This window comes from Lygodium microphyllum, chromosome 7 (genome assembly GCF_053477565.2).
Source record: "Lygodium microphyllum isolate KBCC chromosome 7, Lygodium_microphyllum_v1.1.10, whole genome shotgun sequence".
Lineage (NCBI taxonomy): Eukaryota > Viridiplantae > Streptophyta > Polypodiopsida > Schizaeales > Lygodiaceae > Lygodium > Lygodium microphyllum.
The window spans coordinates 60,129,218-60,148,070 of NC_141141.1; the positions used below are offsets into that span (position 1 = coordinate 60,129,218).

General features: G+C 43.9%; 1 protein-coding gene across 1 annotated transcript in view; it reads left to right on the forward strand.

Annotated features, from left to right (window-relative positions):
• LOC148033499 (protein NUCLEAR FUSION DEFECTIVE 4-like) overlaps positions 1–18,344 on the forward strand; it is a 43,960-nt gene extending 25,616 nt beyond the window's left edge. Inside the window, exon 2 of the mRNA XM_087681443.1 lies at positions 16,259–18,344. Coding sequence (XP_087537569.1) covers positions 16,259–17,545 — 1,287 coding nt within the window. The 3' untranslated portion in view covers positions 17,546–18,344. The remainder of the gene's footprint in view (positions 1–16,258) is intronic.
• Positions 18,345–18,853: the final 509 nt, after the last annotated feature.

An 18,853-nucleotide genomic window follows, 5' to 3' on the forward strand; every position in this document is an offset into this window, starting at 1 on the left:
ATACAGATGGCAGCCCTATCATACTTGTTTTGTATGTGGATGATATGTTGCTAGCTGGGAAGAGAAAGACTAGCTTGGATGCTCTCAAAGATCAGCTGAAATCAGCTTTTTTCATGAAAGATTTGGGGAATGCAGAGCTTATATTGGGCATGAGGATTCGTAGGGATAGAACGCAGAAATTGTTGTTCTTATCTCAAGAAAAGTACATTGAAAAGGTACTGGACAGATTTAACATGGCTGAAGCTAAGCCTCTCAGAGTACCCTTACCTCCATACCTTAAGCTTAGTAAAGCCAACAGCCCAAAAGATGACATGGAAGCCAATGCTATGAAGGGAGTCCCTTATGCATCAGCTTGTGGCTCTCTTACGTATGCTATGGTGGCTACTCGTCCAGACATTGCTCATGCAGTGGGAGTTGTCAGCAGGTTTATGTCAAATCCTGGCAAACCACATTGGGAGGCTGTCAAGAGTATTCTTAGATATCTGAAGGGTACACAAAGAAAGTGTATTTGCTATGGGAAGGGTGCACTTAATTTGCAGGGTTATTGTGATGCAGACATGGCAGGTGACTTAGACACTCGTAGGTCCACTAGTGGGTATGTCTTTACAGTTGTTGGAGGGGCCGTCTCTTGGTGCTCCAGGTTGCAGAACATCGTCGCATTGAGTACTACTGAAGCTAAATACATATCAGCTAGTGAAGCTTCTAAGAAAGCTATATGGTTGAGCAGACTCGCAGAGGATCTCGGCATGTCTGTGAGTACTCCAGTGTTGGGATGTGATAGCCAGAGTGCTGTGTATCTGGCTAAAAATGCCATGTATCATTCACGCACAAAGCATATTGATGTGCGATATCACTTTATCAGACATATTCTGGAGGATAGTCTAATCACATTGACCAAGATCAAAACACAGGACAACCCTGCAGATGTTCTCACTAAAAGTCTAGGCAAGGCTCAGCACGAGCATTGCATACGACTAGTGGGAGTTGGTTAAAGGTTCACTTCGGACCTTTAAGTGGGAGGTTGTTGGGATGTAAAGGTCCTTTATTCACCTCCGTGTATTTTACACGTGTATTGTTATGTTGTACATGTGAATGCACCCTTACGGGCCCTAAGTATAAATACATTTTATTCTTTGTGTACCAACACATTGTTGGTACACCCAAAATCTGTTCGTCACTCTTACTCTCACTCTCACTCACCTGTTCACTTCCTCTGCTGCAAATCTTCACGTTTCCGCTACCCGCGCGCTCCAACAAAGCCTCCTTGTATGCCTCAGTGGCAGCTACATACTCTGCCTTTGTAGTAGACAATGCAACACACTTTTGTAGCCTGGAGATCCAAGAGACTGCTCCTCCTGTGAAAGAAAACACATATCCAGAAGTGGATTTCTTGCAGTCCACATGACCAGCATAGTTTGCATCCGTAAAGTCAACAACAGATGCCTTCTGCTTTCCAAAGCAGATGCACAACTCCTTTGTGCCTTTGAGGTATCTCATAATACCTTTCACTGCATCCCAATGCTTCTTGCTAGGGATTGCCATGTATCTGCTAACCACTCCCACTGCAAAAGCAATATCAGGACGTGTAGCAACCATAGCATACATCAAACTGCCAACAGCTGAAGCATAGGTATCTTGGCCATTTCAGCCTTCTCATCATCAGATGTAGGGTTGTCCTCTGCATTGAAATTCACATATGGAGGCAATGGAACCCCAATTGTTTTCCCCCCCTCCATATTGAAACTTTGCAAAACTTTGGAGATATACTCCTGCTGAGATAGATAGAGTAAGCCTTTAGATCTATCTCTGAGTATTCTCATGCCAAGAATGTGATTTGCATCACCTAGATCCTTCATGTCAAAGCTGCCATGAAGACTTTGCTTCAATGAATCCAAGGCATAAGTATCCCTGCCAGCAATCAATATGTCATCAACATACAAAACCAAGATAATCAGGCTGCCATCTGCTACCTTCTTGGTGTACAAGCAGTGATCCACTTGACTTCTATGAAAGCCTTGGGACTGCATGAATGTATCAAACTTATGATACCGTTCTCTTGGTGCTTGTTTCAGCTCATACAAACTCCTTTTGAGTTTACATACAAATTTTTCTTTCCCTTGTTCAACAAACCCTTCAAGTTGCTGCATATATATGTCTTCATGCAGATCACCATGTAAAAACGCAGTCTTTACATCCATTTGTATGAGTTCCATATCTTCAACTGCAACCAAGCCCAAAATGGTTCTCAATGTAATTATCTTGACTACAGGAGAGAAAATCTCATCAAAGTCAATTCCATGCTCCTGCTTGTATCCCTTTGCAACCAATCTTGCTTTGTACTTGGGTGAGGAACCAGAAGTGACCTTCATCTTGTAAACCCATTTGCATGGAAGGGTTTTCTGTCCTTTAGGCAACTGCACCAAGTCCTAAGTGCCATTTTTTTCAAGAGATTCCATCTCTGACAGCATGGCTTTATACCATTTCTTGCTGTCCTCTCTGTCCATTGCTTCTTTGAAGCAAGATGATTCACCACAATCTGTCAACATGACATACTCAGCCACATTAATTGCACCATGAACAAACCTGTCAAGTTGCCTAGTAGCCCTAGACGATCTCCTAACCCAATGGTCATTGTTTGCTGGCTGTTCCTGCAAATTTCCATTTTCAGCATGTTGTCCTGGCATTTCAGCCTGCAAATCAGCATTAACAGCTTGCTGTCCTGGCTATTCTTGCACATGTAATGGCTCATTTTCATGGGCAATAGCTGGCTGATAATTTCCAGCATCATTTTCTGCATTCACAGGTTCATTTACAGCAGGTATTTGCTGCTGTACAGTGGGCACATTTTACTGCCCATAAGGTATTTCTTCCTAGAATACAACCCTACGGACCTCCTCAATCTTTTCGGGCTGTTTGTGCATGCGATCTTCCCAGAAGATAACGTCATTGCTACTTTCCTTTTCTCGAGATCCCACAATTTATACCCCATTTCACTCTTGTCACCATATCCTAGGAAAACGCATTTATAGGACTTTGGCTCAAGTTTGCTGCGTTTTTCTTTACGAATGTGCACAAAAGCCTCACAACCAAACACTTTCAGATGAGCATATGAAGGTGGCTTGGCCGACCACGCTTCTTGGGGAACTCCCCCCTCCCCCCCAAAGACCTGTTTGGTGACCGATTAATCAAGTGAATGGCTGTCATAACAGCCTCTGCTAAAAAACCATGGGGTAATGCAACATGAGACAGCATCGTACGGACCTTATCTTGTATGGTCCGATTCATACGCTCTGCAACTCCATTTTGGGGTGGATTATGAGGGGCAGTGAGCTCCCTCTTTATCCCTTTGCTGTCACAAAATGCCTGAAAGGCCTTGGACACATATTCCCCACCATTGTCAGAGCGAAGACACTTAAGCGTCTTATGTGTCTGATTTTCAGTCAATGTCAATATTTTTTTTAACTTGTCAAGCACTTCATCCTTTCTACGAATAGGGTAAACCCATACTTTCCGTGTAGCATCATCGACAAAGATGACAAAATATTTCTTTTCCCCTAAAGATAATCCTGGCATTTGACATACATACAAATGTACTAACTCTAGAGGAGAAGATTTAAAAAAAAGAGACTTTTTGTGAGACGTATGTGCATGTTTGCCATAAATACAATGATCACAATGCTCAAAATCAATATAACGAAGACAAGGCAAGTAACCCAAATAAGAAAGCACTTTCATTCCTGTTTGACTCATGTGTCCTAACCGGCCATGCCACAAAGAAACGCTTGGCTGCTCGATCATGGCAACAACATGGTCACGCACACTAGATACATGAAGTGGATACAAAGTATCACTCTTGCAACCTTTGGCAATAACCCTAGATCCCTTACAGATCTTCCATTTTCCATCACCAAAGGTGGTATGAAAACCCATAATCATCTAGCTGTCCTGTGCTAATCAAGCTCTTCTTGAGCTGACGTACATGTCGTATATGCTGAAGTGTAAAGACAGAGCCATGCTGAAACTGTAACTGTACACTGCCAATATCTGCAATCTCACATGCATAGTTGTCCCCAAGATGGACAACACCATGTCAACCCCTTGTATAGGCGGAAAGCCACTCACGATGAGGGGTGGCATGAAAGGAAGCACCTGAATCAAGAATCCAGGTATGCATGTCATCATATGTATATGCAAGTAAAGCATGTGCACCAAAGTGTGAAGAGACAAAGAGTACATCACTCTCACTGTCACTATCACAAGTGACTACATTCACCTCTTCAATTTTTATACTGCTCTTCTTAGGCTAACTGTCCTTCTTCTCTTCCTTGCTATCATCTGTCTTCTTGCCTTTTCCTTTCTCTTTCTTCCATTTGTAGCAGTCACGTTTAAAGTGACCCTTCTTTCCACAATGATGGCATTTGACATCTTTGCCACGTGACTTACTGCATCCCTTGCCATTATAATTGCCCTTTTGCTGTGATCTGCCCCTAGTGTGCAAAGCACTGGAAGACTTACTAGATGCATTGTTCTGCCGATTCATCTCTTCCATAAGTAGAGTACTCTCTACATTAGCATACAAAAGGATTACATTAGAATTGCTCATAGCAGTCCTCAATGTATCCCAACTCTCTGGTAGAGTACAAAGCAAGAAAGTAGCCTTAAATTCCTCATCAATCATGAACTTCAAGGCAACCAGCTGGCTGAAAATGGAGTTAAACTCACTCAAGTGAGTAGACATTGCTGTACCTTCTTTCATACGCAAATCCATAAGCTTTTTCAGCCAATACACTTTGCTTGCAGCACTCTTCTGTGCATACAGTTCTTCCAGTCTAGTCCATATAGCATATGCAAATCCCAAACCTTCAATGTTGAACAGCAAGGTATCAGAAATTGATAGCTCTATGGTTGAGCATGCAAGCTCATTCAACTCATCCCAATCATCTTGATCCATGTCCGCGGGCTTTGCCCCTTTGGTTTTGATCGGCTTTGCCTGCTTCTTTTGTAGCAGGATAGTGTAGCATTGCTTTTGCCAATTGTGTGCGTCTTCAAGCTTCTTTATGTGCATCAGATTACTGCTGTCATTGCTGCCAGCCATGATTTTCAGCCCAAATGTGATAAAAAAACCAGTAAATGCAGGCCCAAACTGTCACCCAAGTGACCAAGGTACAAACAAGTACCAATCAGCAATAAATGACCATGCAGAAGTACAGATTTCAGATCTGTAATTAAATTTTGAGAAGCACCAAACCAAGTGCTACAGCATTATCCAATTGATTACAGTTGTTCCTGTTAGCAGTCATGTTTGTCATGCCTTGTCATCTCCTGCCTGTGAGCCTCAGTCTGAGTCAGACGAGGACATTAGGAGCTCTGACATGTCTGTCATGTGTTATGATGGGGGAGGCTAGTCACTCTTGACTGGCTGTCTTAGGTTGTGTATTTCTTTTTGGCCTCTTTTAGTGGGCAGCCACTGGCTGCCCGGCCACTTTTTTGGTCACTGTTGTGGGGCGCCCATTTTAGGGCACTTTTAGGGTTTGCGCCCATTTTAGGGTTTGCGCCCATTTTAGGGTTAGGGTTAGGGTTTGTCCGTTGCCTATTTATTGGCAGCCCCCCTCCCCACTTGGTCAGTTGTCTTCTTGCAGATTCCGACACTCCTTTTCCCCCGTGGTGGTGCTGCCATCGTCATCGGCCTGATCTGGTGCCCTCACTGACGCTGTGGGCTGCGTGCAGGGACTGATCAGTCCATTTCAGTGTATTCAGCATTCATTTCAGTCAGTGCAGATTTCTCTTCCTTATTTTCTGCTTTCTCTCTCTCTCCCCCTCCGTGTTCGTATTTCCTCTTCCGTTGCGCACTCTCACATGGTATCATCGCCAAACTGAGAGTACACGGAGCTGAGTTTTACGCGGGAGAACACCCACAACTCTGTGTTTGCTGGTTAATACGTCTCCAACAGCTGAGGCGTCATCCTCTGCACCATCTCCTTGATCAGGGCGGCCTGTTTTGGTATCAACAAATTTGCGTTTGCTGCTGGCGCCTTCTCCAGTGGATGCCACGTCATCACCAACCTCTTCCTGCTTGTGTTTTCAGCCTGGGCGGCCCTCCTCCAGCTGGGCGACACCCTTCCAGCCTGCGCCTTGCTGTTCTGGCTGTTGTTTCATCGTCCGGCGGCTCTTTTCCTGCTGGCGACTCTTCCCAGGCTGCGTTTTCAGGCAGGCGGCTGTTTTTCTGTGGTGATTGCATCGTCAGCATTTGCGTTTGACATCATCCTTGCGTTCTGTGCAAGGCGGCCAGCTCAGGAGCTTCTGGTGTTTGTGTTTCGGCACCGGCAACCTTCCCTTGTTGTGTTTTGGTGTTTGCAGATTGGAAGATGTATTCTCATCAGTTTACAGGTTTTGATGATTCAGATGATGAGCTTTTGTCTCGACATTCATCTGAACGGAGGCGTGAGTTCTATCGCGAGGATCGTCATATGGAGTCTCTTCCTCGTTCCCGTCCCCCTTCTATTCATGTATCTCGGCGATCCCCTTCCAGTGGGCCGAAGATGCAGCCTTTGGTACCCCCTGTACAGGTACCCGTACTTCCTCAGCTACCCAAAGAGGACCGGTTGGATGGCTCCAACTTTTCTCTATGGACCTGCAAGGTGGAGTGTATCTTGGACTCCTTTGATCTTTGGGAGCTTGTTTCTGTTCCTACTCCCCGGCCTATGGTGGATCCCGCAGATGGGACATCTATGGATCGCGTAGCCTTATGGGATCGGCTCAATTCTAGAGCCTGATCTTTCCTCTTTCTGAGTTTGTAGGATTCTGTCCTTGTTCATGTTCACAGGTTGAAGACTGCAACGGACGTGTGGCAGAAGCTAGCGTCTCTCTATCAGCAGAAGACATTTGCCCACCGGATATCTCTTGAAAAGAAGTTGCGGATGCTCGCTATTGATGATAGTCCTTCCATGAAGGACCACATCAACAGATTACAGGATATGAGGGATGATCTTGCATCCCTCGGTCGGACGATATCTTCTGAAGACATGGCTATGATTCTTTTGACTCAGCTGCCATCGCCTCGGTTTGATGTCTTCTACACTAGCCTACTTACATCGAGGACCCGTGAGAAGCTTCTATGGGAGGAGCTATCCCCGCTTGTCTTGGAGCATGACGAGCGACTCAGAGAGGTCAGTGCTAGTGGATCCGACTCCACTAGAGCCTTTGTTGCAGGTTCGGGAGGACAGAAGAAGAAGAAGAAGTCAAAGGCTAAGCAGAAGGACAGTTCTTCAGGCTCTGACTCAGATTCAGAGAGACCGAAGTGCCCACACTGTGGGAAAGGGACACACCCCGAGGAGAAATGCTGGAAGAAGTACCCTCACCTTCGTCCGGGAGCGAAGGATGGATCTATATCGGAGCCTTCTTCTACCTCTACACCAGCTGTTACCCATGAGTCAGTGTTCCTTCATATCCATGCTTTGGAGGAGGATCCTTCTTCCGTGGCTGCAGTGTCTTTTGCGCAGCCTTGGTTAGTGGACAGTGGTGCTTCGAGTCATATGACTCCCCGAGGTGATTTGTTACAGGATCTCCGCCCATCAGAGGGTTCAGTCACTGTTGGTGACCTTTTATCGGTGCCTATTAGTGGTGTTGGCACATTGCCTTTGTTTACAGACCGACCTACGAGCTTCCTTTCACAGGCCCTACATGTTCCGGACTTGGGCCTTCCCCTCCTCTCAGTTTATGGCCTTACGAGGCTTGGCACACGAGTGATCTTCACCGAGTATGCCGTTGTTATTGAGGATTCTCTTACAGGAGCTGTCTTATCTACAGGTTGGCAGGAGAGCGGGCTTTACAGGCTCCATTCCCCTTCTTTGATACAGGGTCCTCCGAGGTAGTCTATTGCTACACCCGTTCCCGCTTGTGCACCTTCTATTCCACAGGTTCCTTCCCATCCCCCACCTTCTCCTCCGGTGATTCCCTCGTACCCCCCATCCCTTTCAGAGGGGGACGATCTCGGTGATGCGGCTGTGGATTCCCTGGCCCCTAATGTTTAACTCAAATGAGCAAAATTTCACTCAAATATTGAGAAATTTCACTCAAATGAGCAAAATTTCAACAATTTTGGCGAAATCCCCAATTCAAATGCACACAATGTCCGCAATTCCAAAGTAAATGCCTCAATTTTTCACAAACAGTGCTTAGTCTGGTGAAGCCCCAACTTTCTAGGCCAAAATTGCACAAATTTGAGATTTTGTGCTTACACGTGCGAAACCCTGTCAATGGGTTTAAGCTCTTTTTTTTCTTTTTTTCTTTTTTTTTGGGAAAAGTTTCGATGGGTCTGCTGACCCGCCAGCCGTCACCGTGGCCCGTGTCATTGGAACCCTGCCGGCTGCCGTCTGAAGCGCGTCGCCTGTCCGTCACGGGCTGGTCGCAGCTCGTCAGTGTCCTCTCGCTACTCCCCTCTGGTCCGCTACAGTCGTCGTCAGCAACTGCAATCGTTACCACGCCTGCTCCCTGTTTTGGACCCTGCCCATTGGTCTTCTCCGTAAGCCCCACTGCTGCCTGTCACGCCTACTGCCTGGACCACGCTGGTCAATCGTTACTTGCAGTCGTTGTTAGCTGCTGCACCAGTCCATTGTCTCTCCAGCACACGGGCCTGTCTACAACTCTCCTGCTCGCCTTTGAGCTGTCTCTTGCCAGCTTTGGTTTTCTACCTCAGCCTAACGACCGTCTACAGCACCTTATGCTCTGATACCAGTTTGTAGGGACCGGTTAGGGATGGAGATCGATGTAGACAGTCGTTACCCGTAGTGAGAGAGACAGAGAGAGTGTGAGAGAGCAGAGTAGGGAGTAAACACGTTTTTCGGTACAATGACGAGTGTGCCACTTTAGGTTTTTAGATAGATATATGTATGAAAGTACAATGTGCTAAGGGTGTGTTCATACCCGTGCAAATATAAAAGGCACGATGGCCCTTTATTCCCAACACTTCCAGGTGTCCATCTTGACTCTTACAGCTTTCGATCTGTTGCCTAAGAATATTAGACTGTTACCCCAATCTTCTATTACTCCTGTGTTTCTCATCCAAGGTCGGCCTAGTAGGATGTCGTAGTCCACTCTCTTTATGACTATGAAGTTTACTAAGACTAAACTCCTGCTATCTTCAAGGGCCAATCTCTCAGTACTCCAAATGGTCTAATCTTCATTCCGTTAGCCAGGGTGACAGTAAACCTTGTAGTCTCCACAAGTGGGTTGCCCCAGGCTTGCTAGACTGTATGGTTGAGCACATTGACTTCTGCTCTTGTATCTACGATTCCCTTTCTCGTGGCATCTCCTAATGCTACGGCAGGTAAAACTACGTGCATTTTTGTGCCTTTCCAAAACGCATTTACGTGCAAGGACTTAGGCACTGAGTTTAGGGTTAAGCTCGGTAATTATGTTGTTGCGTCGTTGTCAGACAAGCTGGTCGGTCCAAGTTCGTCAGATCCTTCCACCCACTACTTCAATACTTGCCATAGTATCGGGTTTGGCCTAAGCAGCTCTCCCAGAGGTAGAGTCACAGGGGCTAATATCAATGTCGTGAGTAGATTGCCAACAGCTTGCTTTTCATTAGGCTCTACGCTCTTTTGCTAGTGATTTCGGGCGGTCTACCTGCCTGTGGCATCTAGACTTTGTCTATGCGGTGCTACTTGGGGTGTAGATGAGTTTCTCGATCTTACCCGCGTAGACGAGATTGGTGTGCTCACGCTAGAGAGCGCATCGATCTCGTCTTCAATGATGGGTTTGGCATCCTTTAGGTACTCTTGGGTTTCTCTCACCCACTCGTTGACCTTATCTACTATCTCCAATTGGTGCCTCGGGTTGGGATACTCCCCAATCTTGGCACTCCTCTTTTCTGTTGTCTTAGGAGCAGATGCTTCCGCTCTTGCATTCATGACTTGCTTCCCCTTGGGTAATGTGATGGTACTGTCTATCTTGAGTGTAACCTTCACTTCAGCCTCTTTTCTCCTTCTGCAACGTCTCTTCTTCCCTATTGAAGCTACGTCAAGGTTATTGGGTCCGGGTAATGAAACACGGGCTTGCTTGGTTTGTGCTGAGTCATGACATTCAACGGGATTGGTGTGGCCTTACCATCAAGTGTCTCAACTTGAATAACCCCAATGGTACAGATGGTATGATTGCTAAACTAGTGGAGGTTCTCTGCCTAGGACACTTAGCATACAAGTGTGTGATCATGCACTTTGGACATCTTAGGTCCTCTTTGTCTCGATTGGCTTGCTCCCTGTCGGGGCAACGAGATGAGATATGCCCTGGGTGACCACAAGTCTTAGCATGCGATGGATTCTTGGTTCTGTTCTCCTAGACCTCTATTTCTTCTCCTCTACGTAATGTATTGGAGTGTTGCTCGGTTGATGGGTCACAATGGGTCCAGGTGGTCTATGTAACCTTGTAGGGTTGATGTCCATTCTAGGGATGGCTGGTTTTGAGGCGTCGGCTGTTGGGAGAGCTAATGGAGTTCCCCTTCCGAAGTTTGGTAGCCTATTCCTAGGTAATACGGCTGATTATATGGTTGTGGGTATGGAAATCATCTCGGTAATCTACAATTCATTACATCGTAGCCAAACCTACCGTAGCTAGCACATAGTCTTGATTTAGGATCTAGGCACTCCGTTGTTTGCAATGCACATATTGCGGTCGTGTGGGCCTTCTCATCATCTCTTGAAGCTTAGCCAACTTCAACTTCATGTCCGCCAACTTCTGGTTCTAACCGATACTCTTTCCCTTGCCATGTGCGCTCTGATTGGATCTTTCGCTAATGGCCGTAGCTCTCTCTGAGGATCTAGAGGCAGTGCCATCTCGAGTTGTGGCTCTTGAACTTCTGTCCTTGAGCAGGTCGTCCATACATATGGCTTCTTCGAAGACCCTAGCTAACACGCCCCTTTGCAAATTCGAGTTGTTCACCAAGGCCTTGTAAAGCTCTTCGCTTCGGATTTCGTTTATGAATACGGTGGAGACCGCTAATTTGTTAGGTCGTTTTGCCACTGGGATTCTCTTAAAGAGACTCCACACATGAGTAATGTAATCTCGGATATCCTCCTTGTCCCTTTGACTGACATTTATCAACTTGAAAATGAGGTTGTTGGAGTTATTACGTTAGTACGTTCGGCATTATCTAGGCTAGTATACTACGTCCAAGCCGTCCTTTGTCTCCTAGGCAAAGTCCAAAAGCTTGTGTGTGTTCAGCAAGGTCCGTGAGGCCGTTCGCCTCGCATACTTGCTTAAACTGCTCTACGAAGTTGTATGGTCATTGTCAACTTATACTTGTTGAGTTACTTAGCAACTATAGGTATCTTGGTTTGGCTCTTAGAGTTGGGGTGATTCCTAGCCTCGATAGCAATGTAGTTACTAGGGTTGCTCTGCTCTCCTTTGCAGCCGTATTATCTAAAAGTCACTTCGTAAGAAGCTCGCTCAAGGTAAGATCTACCTCTAGCGCTCTCTCCCTCTCAGCATTTGGTCCTGCCCTAGTTTTGTTGGCGAGAGCCAAGATGCGTTGAACCTCACACATTTCTATGTCTTGTCTTAGCTTCTGAGCTCACTACTCTTGGTTGTAGGTAGCTATGATTTGCAATGCTTTTCTTGCCAACTTTCTCTCTTCCTCGAGATCGGCTATGATCTCCTTGGCCACTCTACCGTGATGCACCATTTTGATCCACAGGTCATACTGATTTACAAGTTGTTGGATATCAATTGGGAATCCTCCAAGTTAAGTTCATTGTCTCCAGGGTTGGTACTAGTTTTTGGCATGCCGGTAGTTTCCTAAGCAACTAGTGTACCAATCACATTGATCAGATTGGGAAAAGCTGTGTTTCTAATCGTGCCGGTCTTTGCCACTTTCTAAGTGGCTCGATGACTCAAGCCTCTCAGTCTTCAGTGATTGGTTTTCTTGGTCACTCGTCTAGCATCTGGGGGTTTCCTCCTACTAGTGTTCGTTAACTTATATTATCTTGTGTGAGTTTCTTGTTATTCAAAACAATCCTCAATGTTACATGCACTTAGACATTGAGTTGTGCTTATCGATGTGCACTATGCAAAATTAGGCTTTTTGCTTTTGTGATGCACTCCAAGTGTTTAAGTGATGTGGTGTGCGAGTTCAATGGAAGCAATACAGATCATACTCTTTCCAATCAGTTATAGCTAATTACAGCTTCTTCGTATAGGTAATGGCCACTCTTGATGATCCGTTGTGGTCTCTACGGCGTTCTAGACGCGTGGTTTGAGAGAGAGCAGGTTCAATTAGCTAATTCGGGTCTCTAGCGGGATAAGCGACTAATGGTTGGTGACCATTGTCGTTTTTGGACCATCAGGTCGCGATTCTTGAGTTTGTCAGTTCTATGAGCCATTCTATGTGTCTAGAGGTCTACAAGGGTGTCGCCTAGCTTGGATTCGGGCTCTACCAGTCTTGGTATGGGTTTGATGTGCCAGAAATGTTGCTTTGTCTACTTGTTCGTATTGCAGTGTCCGAGTTGTAGACTTGGATATACGAGTCTGAGTTGCATGTTTGTCCAAGTGTGATGCTTGGGCCGCCGAAGGCCAACTTGTCTGAGTCCAAGTGATGTTCAAGGTCCAAGTATGAGTCTTGGACTCGGACAGTTTTGTGGTTGTCTAAATGGATTGTGACTCGGATTGTCCGAGGCCGCAGACGGTATCTGAGTGAGGCAGCCGGGGACAGAAAATCAATTGAATACTCCTCGCGCCTACTCTAACATTGCAACTAGGGCCATGACTATGATCAACTAGTATCAAATGACACTTAGAGCATACTTGTGGGGCTCGGGGATGCGGGAATGCGAATTGGCGACAAATCTGTGCTCTTGCCCTATAGCTCTCTCTCTCTCTCTCTCAAGTTCTCTCTTGACTGAATACACAAATGAGCCATTGCTACGTACAAGAGAAGAGAACAGAAGAGAAAAAGAAGAGAGGAGAAGATGGAGAGCTTCTCCACCAAGGTCCCTCACCCTCACTCCCTCATTCCCTCACACTCCCTCTCTCAAGCACAAATACAAGCACAAGTAAAAAGAAGAAGAAGAATAAGAATAATAATAATAATAATAATAATAATAATAATAATAAGAGCTAGTTTTGGCCATACACAAGAATGAGCTTCTTCTTTCACTTTTGCCTTTTATACATGCCCTACCTCCTTCTCGGGCACCCACCCCTTTTTAACATGATCGGTCATTTTAGCCTAGGTCCTTTTACCCTATTCCCTTTCTATTTACATTGTTCGTGCACCCATCCCTGTTTACCTTTACAAATTACATAGGAGAGGGCCTGGCACTCTTTTACAAAAATTTAGGGCGCGTTTTAATATTTAACATGTGCCTCTCTCTTTTTGCACTTGCCCTGGACTTTTAAAGTTGCTCTTGGGCTTTTTGCCTTTTTTCTCCTATTTTTTTGTTGGGCCGCCTTTTTCTGTTTTGCCTTGCGTCTTTTGATTTTCTTTCTCTTTCTTTGCACTGAGGCTAACACTTGGTTGTGGTTGAGCCCCAGTGGCATGTGTGAGATATTCTAAGTTGTAAGAGACTAGGAGGCAATGTTTATGGGATTTTTCTAGACCTCAAGAGGTGTGGAGGAGAGTCCTTAGGATCGTCTTTCACAACACAATAGAGCAAACAAGAGGAGAGCCCTCGTGATGGTCTTTCACAACAGAATAGAGACTATGGTTGCAACTTTGGGGGCATTATGAGGATTTCAAGGGAAGCCACTCTTTCCTCATCATTGGCCAGCATTTGAACAAGATCCCAACTCTAGATTACTCACGGGCATAGTGGACTTAGGGGCATTGTCACAGATAAGAGCTGATTGCATTTGGATTGTGGGACATAGCCGTGCTAATGACCTCTAGGATGTTTCCACTATAGAAACTCTTTCTAAGATTTCATCCATATTCTTTGTGGAAATGGAAGAGATTGCAAGGTGGTCTTGAGAGGAGGAGGAGAGAGGCATTGATGTAGACATGAAATTTTGACACCTTCTTTAACCTAGCCCCTCATATATTCTTGCACTATAGCCCACTAGATTGATTGTTCATTCAACTATCATATTTATGTACTCAATTGCTCTTTAGAGGGCCTTCTTTGCACTTCATTTTTAACCTGGGGGCAATTCCTTTGAGGTGTCATTAATGTAGTATTCTTTTCTTTGAAAAAGAAACGAGAGTGGGCACACCTTCGTTTCTTTTTATAGAACTTTTTGTACCAATTGTCTTGCCAAGATGTTTGGAGTTTCATTTTTTAATTTGAATACCCTTCTACTTTTTTTTCTAGGACCATATGAGAATGAATTTGACCTAATTTTTCATAGCTTAACACCATTTATATTGCTTCTTCTCCCACTTTTAGCCCATCACCAATGCAGCTACATGCTATTTTGGGCTGGCAAACTGCTTTATCTTGGCCCTTTTACCTTTGCATATGCAGCCATCTTATCTCCCAATCTCTTTCTTCTCCCCGCAATGGTGGTATTCTTTTTCTTGCTTCAAGTGCATGATGGCAACCTTTGGAACGATGCTAGAGTTGCCAGCTATTGGTACTCCCAAGTCTCCAATCTTGCACTTAGTCCTTCATGAGGATAAACTCTGATTAGGGAGAGCCTTAATCAGAGATTGCCATTTTGTGGGCACTCTCCATCTTGACTACATGCTTCTCTACTTGTGTTGGATATGCTAATACAAAAGACCGCCTTACTATTTTAGGGTGAGACTTACCTTCTCATGCACAACCAATCAGTTGATTGGTAATGATCAAGTCATCCACATAGATGACTATGATGATCAAACGTGCATCTCCTTTTCTCACATAAAGTAAGTGAGTGATCAGCATCAGAAACATAAAAGACAATGTTGACAAGATACTCTCCGATCTTGTCAAACCATGCTCTAGGTGCTTGCTTCAACCCATAGAGCACCTTCTTTAACTTGCACACATGCAGAATGCTCTAAATCCTCATAACTTGTTGGCTGCTCCATATACACCCCTTCTTGCAATTCATCGTGCAAGAAGGCATTCTTCACATCCATTTGCTATAAACTCCAACCTTTGGCTACTGCCAAAGTAATCACATATTTAACAGTTACATCCTAGCAACTGGAGTGAATGTCTTTTCATAATCTATGCTATATGTTTGAACATAGCCTTTTGCAACTAGCCTAGCCTTATACCTGCTAATAGAACCATATCCAAATGGTGCTTAGAAATGCTACCACGCCCTTGGTCTTGTGGTACACCACTTGTTTGTTGGAGCAGTTTAACTAGATGAACAACATATTTTGGTCCTCAATTACACTTGGTGTCTCCATTCTAGTCGTGAAGTTATAGTTTCTCTGTGAAGTGTTTCAAGTGCCTCCTCTGCACTTTGCTCCTGGGTCCCTTTGCAGATGTGGTGGCCTGGGACAGTGTCTTGAGACTCAAAGGTTGAAGTGGTGGCAGTGCATCTTCATAGGATACCCTCCACTATCAAGATACCAGCAAGAGACTACATTGTGGCAATACTACTGAAGGGACCTGGGTCCTGGGAGAAAGAGCTTTTAATATGCTAGTCCTGATTTCAATTGGTGTTTCTCTCTTTTCTTTCACAATGGCTATATTTGTTTGACATATTTAGTAATACAATAAAGCATATATGTTCCACTGTCTTGTAAAGATTATAAACATCTGAAATCAATAATTACAACCTTGGATCTGAAAATTGCAAGCTCTATATTTACATATTAATATACAAGGCGCCATTAGTGGCAGCAAGCATGTGATCCTTTTAGTCTGTTTCTTTGCTTCACAAGCATATTTTCTTTGAATACAAACAGCTACTTCTTGTCATTGTGTATCACGTCCCCATTTGCACTCTCTGGGCTGTGCATTTATACTCGTTAGCCGTACTTGATTTTTCAAGTTAAATTATATGTGTTTAAAAATGACATATACCGTAAAGTTATCGTCTCTTTGTATTTGTTTTCTTTTTTGGCCATTCATATGGGTGGGAAAAATAGAAATTGTAATGCAGGCACTGACTTAAACTTAATCATCAAGGTTAAAAATTGCACCATTCAAGTGCCATGTGTGACCCTAGTTTCACTTAAACAGGTGATTGTTAACTTCTAGCACGTTACAAAATAAATATAACATTGGCAATTAAACAATATAGAACAAGTGTGCAGCATATTGAATTCTACATGTATTCATGTTTCTAATTAGCTGGTTTCTCATTGAAGGCTTCGTTCATGTAGGGATGCCTTGGACTTAGTGGGGCTATGTTGGTGCAGCTTTATTATGTTGTTTATGGAAACAGACCGGAAGACTTTCCTTTGTTGATGGCTTGGCTTGTGCCCTCTATGTGCATTTTGGTCATATTTGTCATCAGGCCATGGCCTGTAGTTGAAACCAGGGATGAAAGAGAAAAACTTAACATGTTCTCAGCTGTTCTTATTCTTCTTTCAGCTTACTTGTTAGCTGTAATAATACTTCAGAATTGCATCAGTGTAAGCAGGCTATGGAGGATAATAATACTCATGGGCATCATTTTAGTGCTTCTACTGCCTTTCTGGGTATTGGTAAAGTCTGAATCAGGATCACACTCTGGTGAGGTGGAGGCCTTGTTTGACACCACCAAGCAAAATGAGTGCCATGATACATTTGAAGATAGCAGCATACTGGAAGAGCCTCTGTCACCTCAAGAAAATTCGTGGATTGATCAAGCTAATCTATCAACCTGTAAAAATCCCACATCTGATGATTTACTCACTGAACCTTTGCATAGAAATGATATGATTCCAAGATCCCATTCTGTACATGGCAAGGCCAAGCCTAAGCGAGGTGAAAACTTCAGTCTGCTGCAGGCAGTATCATCTCTGGACTTTTGGTTTTTGTTTTTTGCGTCGGCATGTGGTATGGGATCAGGGCTAACAACAATCAATAACATGAGACAGTTGGGATCTTCACTGAACTACACTGATACTGAAATTAATACTTCCGTTTCTCTCTGGAGCATATGGAACTTTTTAGGAAGATTTGGAGGAGGCTATATATCAGAATTACACTTGCAGTACAGAGGTACAGCAAGGCCACTGTTTATATCTGTTACGCTTGCAGCAATGGCAATTGGGCACATCATCATTGCAGTTGCCTTCCCAGGTGCTCTTTATGTAGGACCTATATTAGTTGGAATATGCTATGGTGCGCAGTGGTCATTGATGCCTTCGACTGCATCTGAGCTTTTTGGCCTGAAAAGTTTTGGTGCAGTATTCAACACGATAGCAATTTGCAGTCCTTTAAGCTCATACATACTTTCTGTGCAGATCACAGGGTATCTTTATGATGTAGAAGCGGCTAAACAATCCTTAGGGTCTAAACATTTCTCATCTGAATCTTCTTGCAGTGGTGTTCATTGCTTTCGCTCAAGTTTCTTCATTATGGCGGGTGTCTGTGTGGGAGGATCCATTATATCTACTGTGCTCTTTCTTAGAACAAAGACTTTCTACAAGGAGCAGCAATTGATGCTCAAAAGGTCAGGTTGATTCACTAGTTGGAGGAAAATGAATTGATGTGTCAAGCCTGTCTGGTCAACTTTGTCAGAGCTCACCAAATCTGAATTCTGCAAACCTGTCTGAGGTCTAATAAAAGGAGCATCTTCGAGCTCTCAAAAGATCGTTGGAAGGTGATGCTAACATGCCCACCCCAAGGGAAAGCAAGCTCAACAACATGCTCTTCAAAATAAGAAACTTAAAATTGTATTGCATGTTCCTATCTACCATTCAGGAACTTGCAGCTCTTATCCATAATCCATAGTGCCTCCAGGCCCTGCAGAATTCAGGCATTGCTGATTGCCCACCAGCAACCATACTCAGGATTCCTGATATTTGCAGTTTGTACCACTAGTGCTCTTTTCTTATTAGGTCTACAGATCAACACTGATGGGTAAACTTAAGTTAGGGTGTTAAAAACCAGGAATTTGAAATCTTCTCCAGCCAGGGAATATGCAATCTCTAATTCCAGTCTTCTAGCCATCATCGAGTGGGAAAAGAAAGCTCCATTTGATACTGCAAGAGAACACGGTGATCCCTGATCTTTCAGAGGAAAAGTTATTCATCCTTATGATATGAACAACAAAAACTACTATAGTTCTGTTTGTTTTACAGCACAACATATGCAAAAAATAAACTATGATATTTTAGGTTGAGTTGCCAAATAAACTCTCCAGTCAAAACAATAGATCCTTATCTAACATTTCTGTCCTACTCACATTTATCTATTAAGTACTTTATATATACATCTGAAATCAAGCTGCTGACCAAATGGAATTGCCATAGATTTACAATTGTTTTCCAGATTATTGAACAATAAATATATTTGCTTATGTTTGGCAATATTTCCATCAATTATAGCTAATTGACGCTTTTGCTTGTAACATTCGGAAAGGTCAAATCTTTCTCAACGTCCCGAAGTGCCAAACAAAATCAGAAAAATGAATCATGGGAAATGTACCGAGGCAAAAAAATCATTCTAAAAATTCTACACGCCTCAAGAATAGATTTACTTGAGGATGTGGTTTAATGCTTCTAGTTTGTGCCTTTAGGCAAAACTTGAACTGGCTTGTAGTGCTGCATCTTCTAAGCATGCTTTCTATTTTTAGCTCTGCCTTCTCTTTCTTCTCACTCCTTTCTTTGTCATCCTTGTTCTCATTGGTCCTTCAATTTCAAATCCATATTTCTCTATCTTATTTTTCTTCTCACTTCTTTCTTTATCATACTTGCCCTCATCAATCCTTCAATTCCAAATGTATCAATCAAGTGGCTACGCTAGTGATAAGCCACCTGTTTAATTAA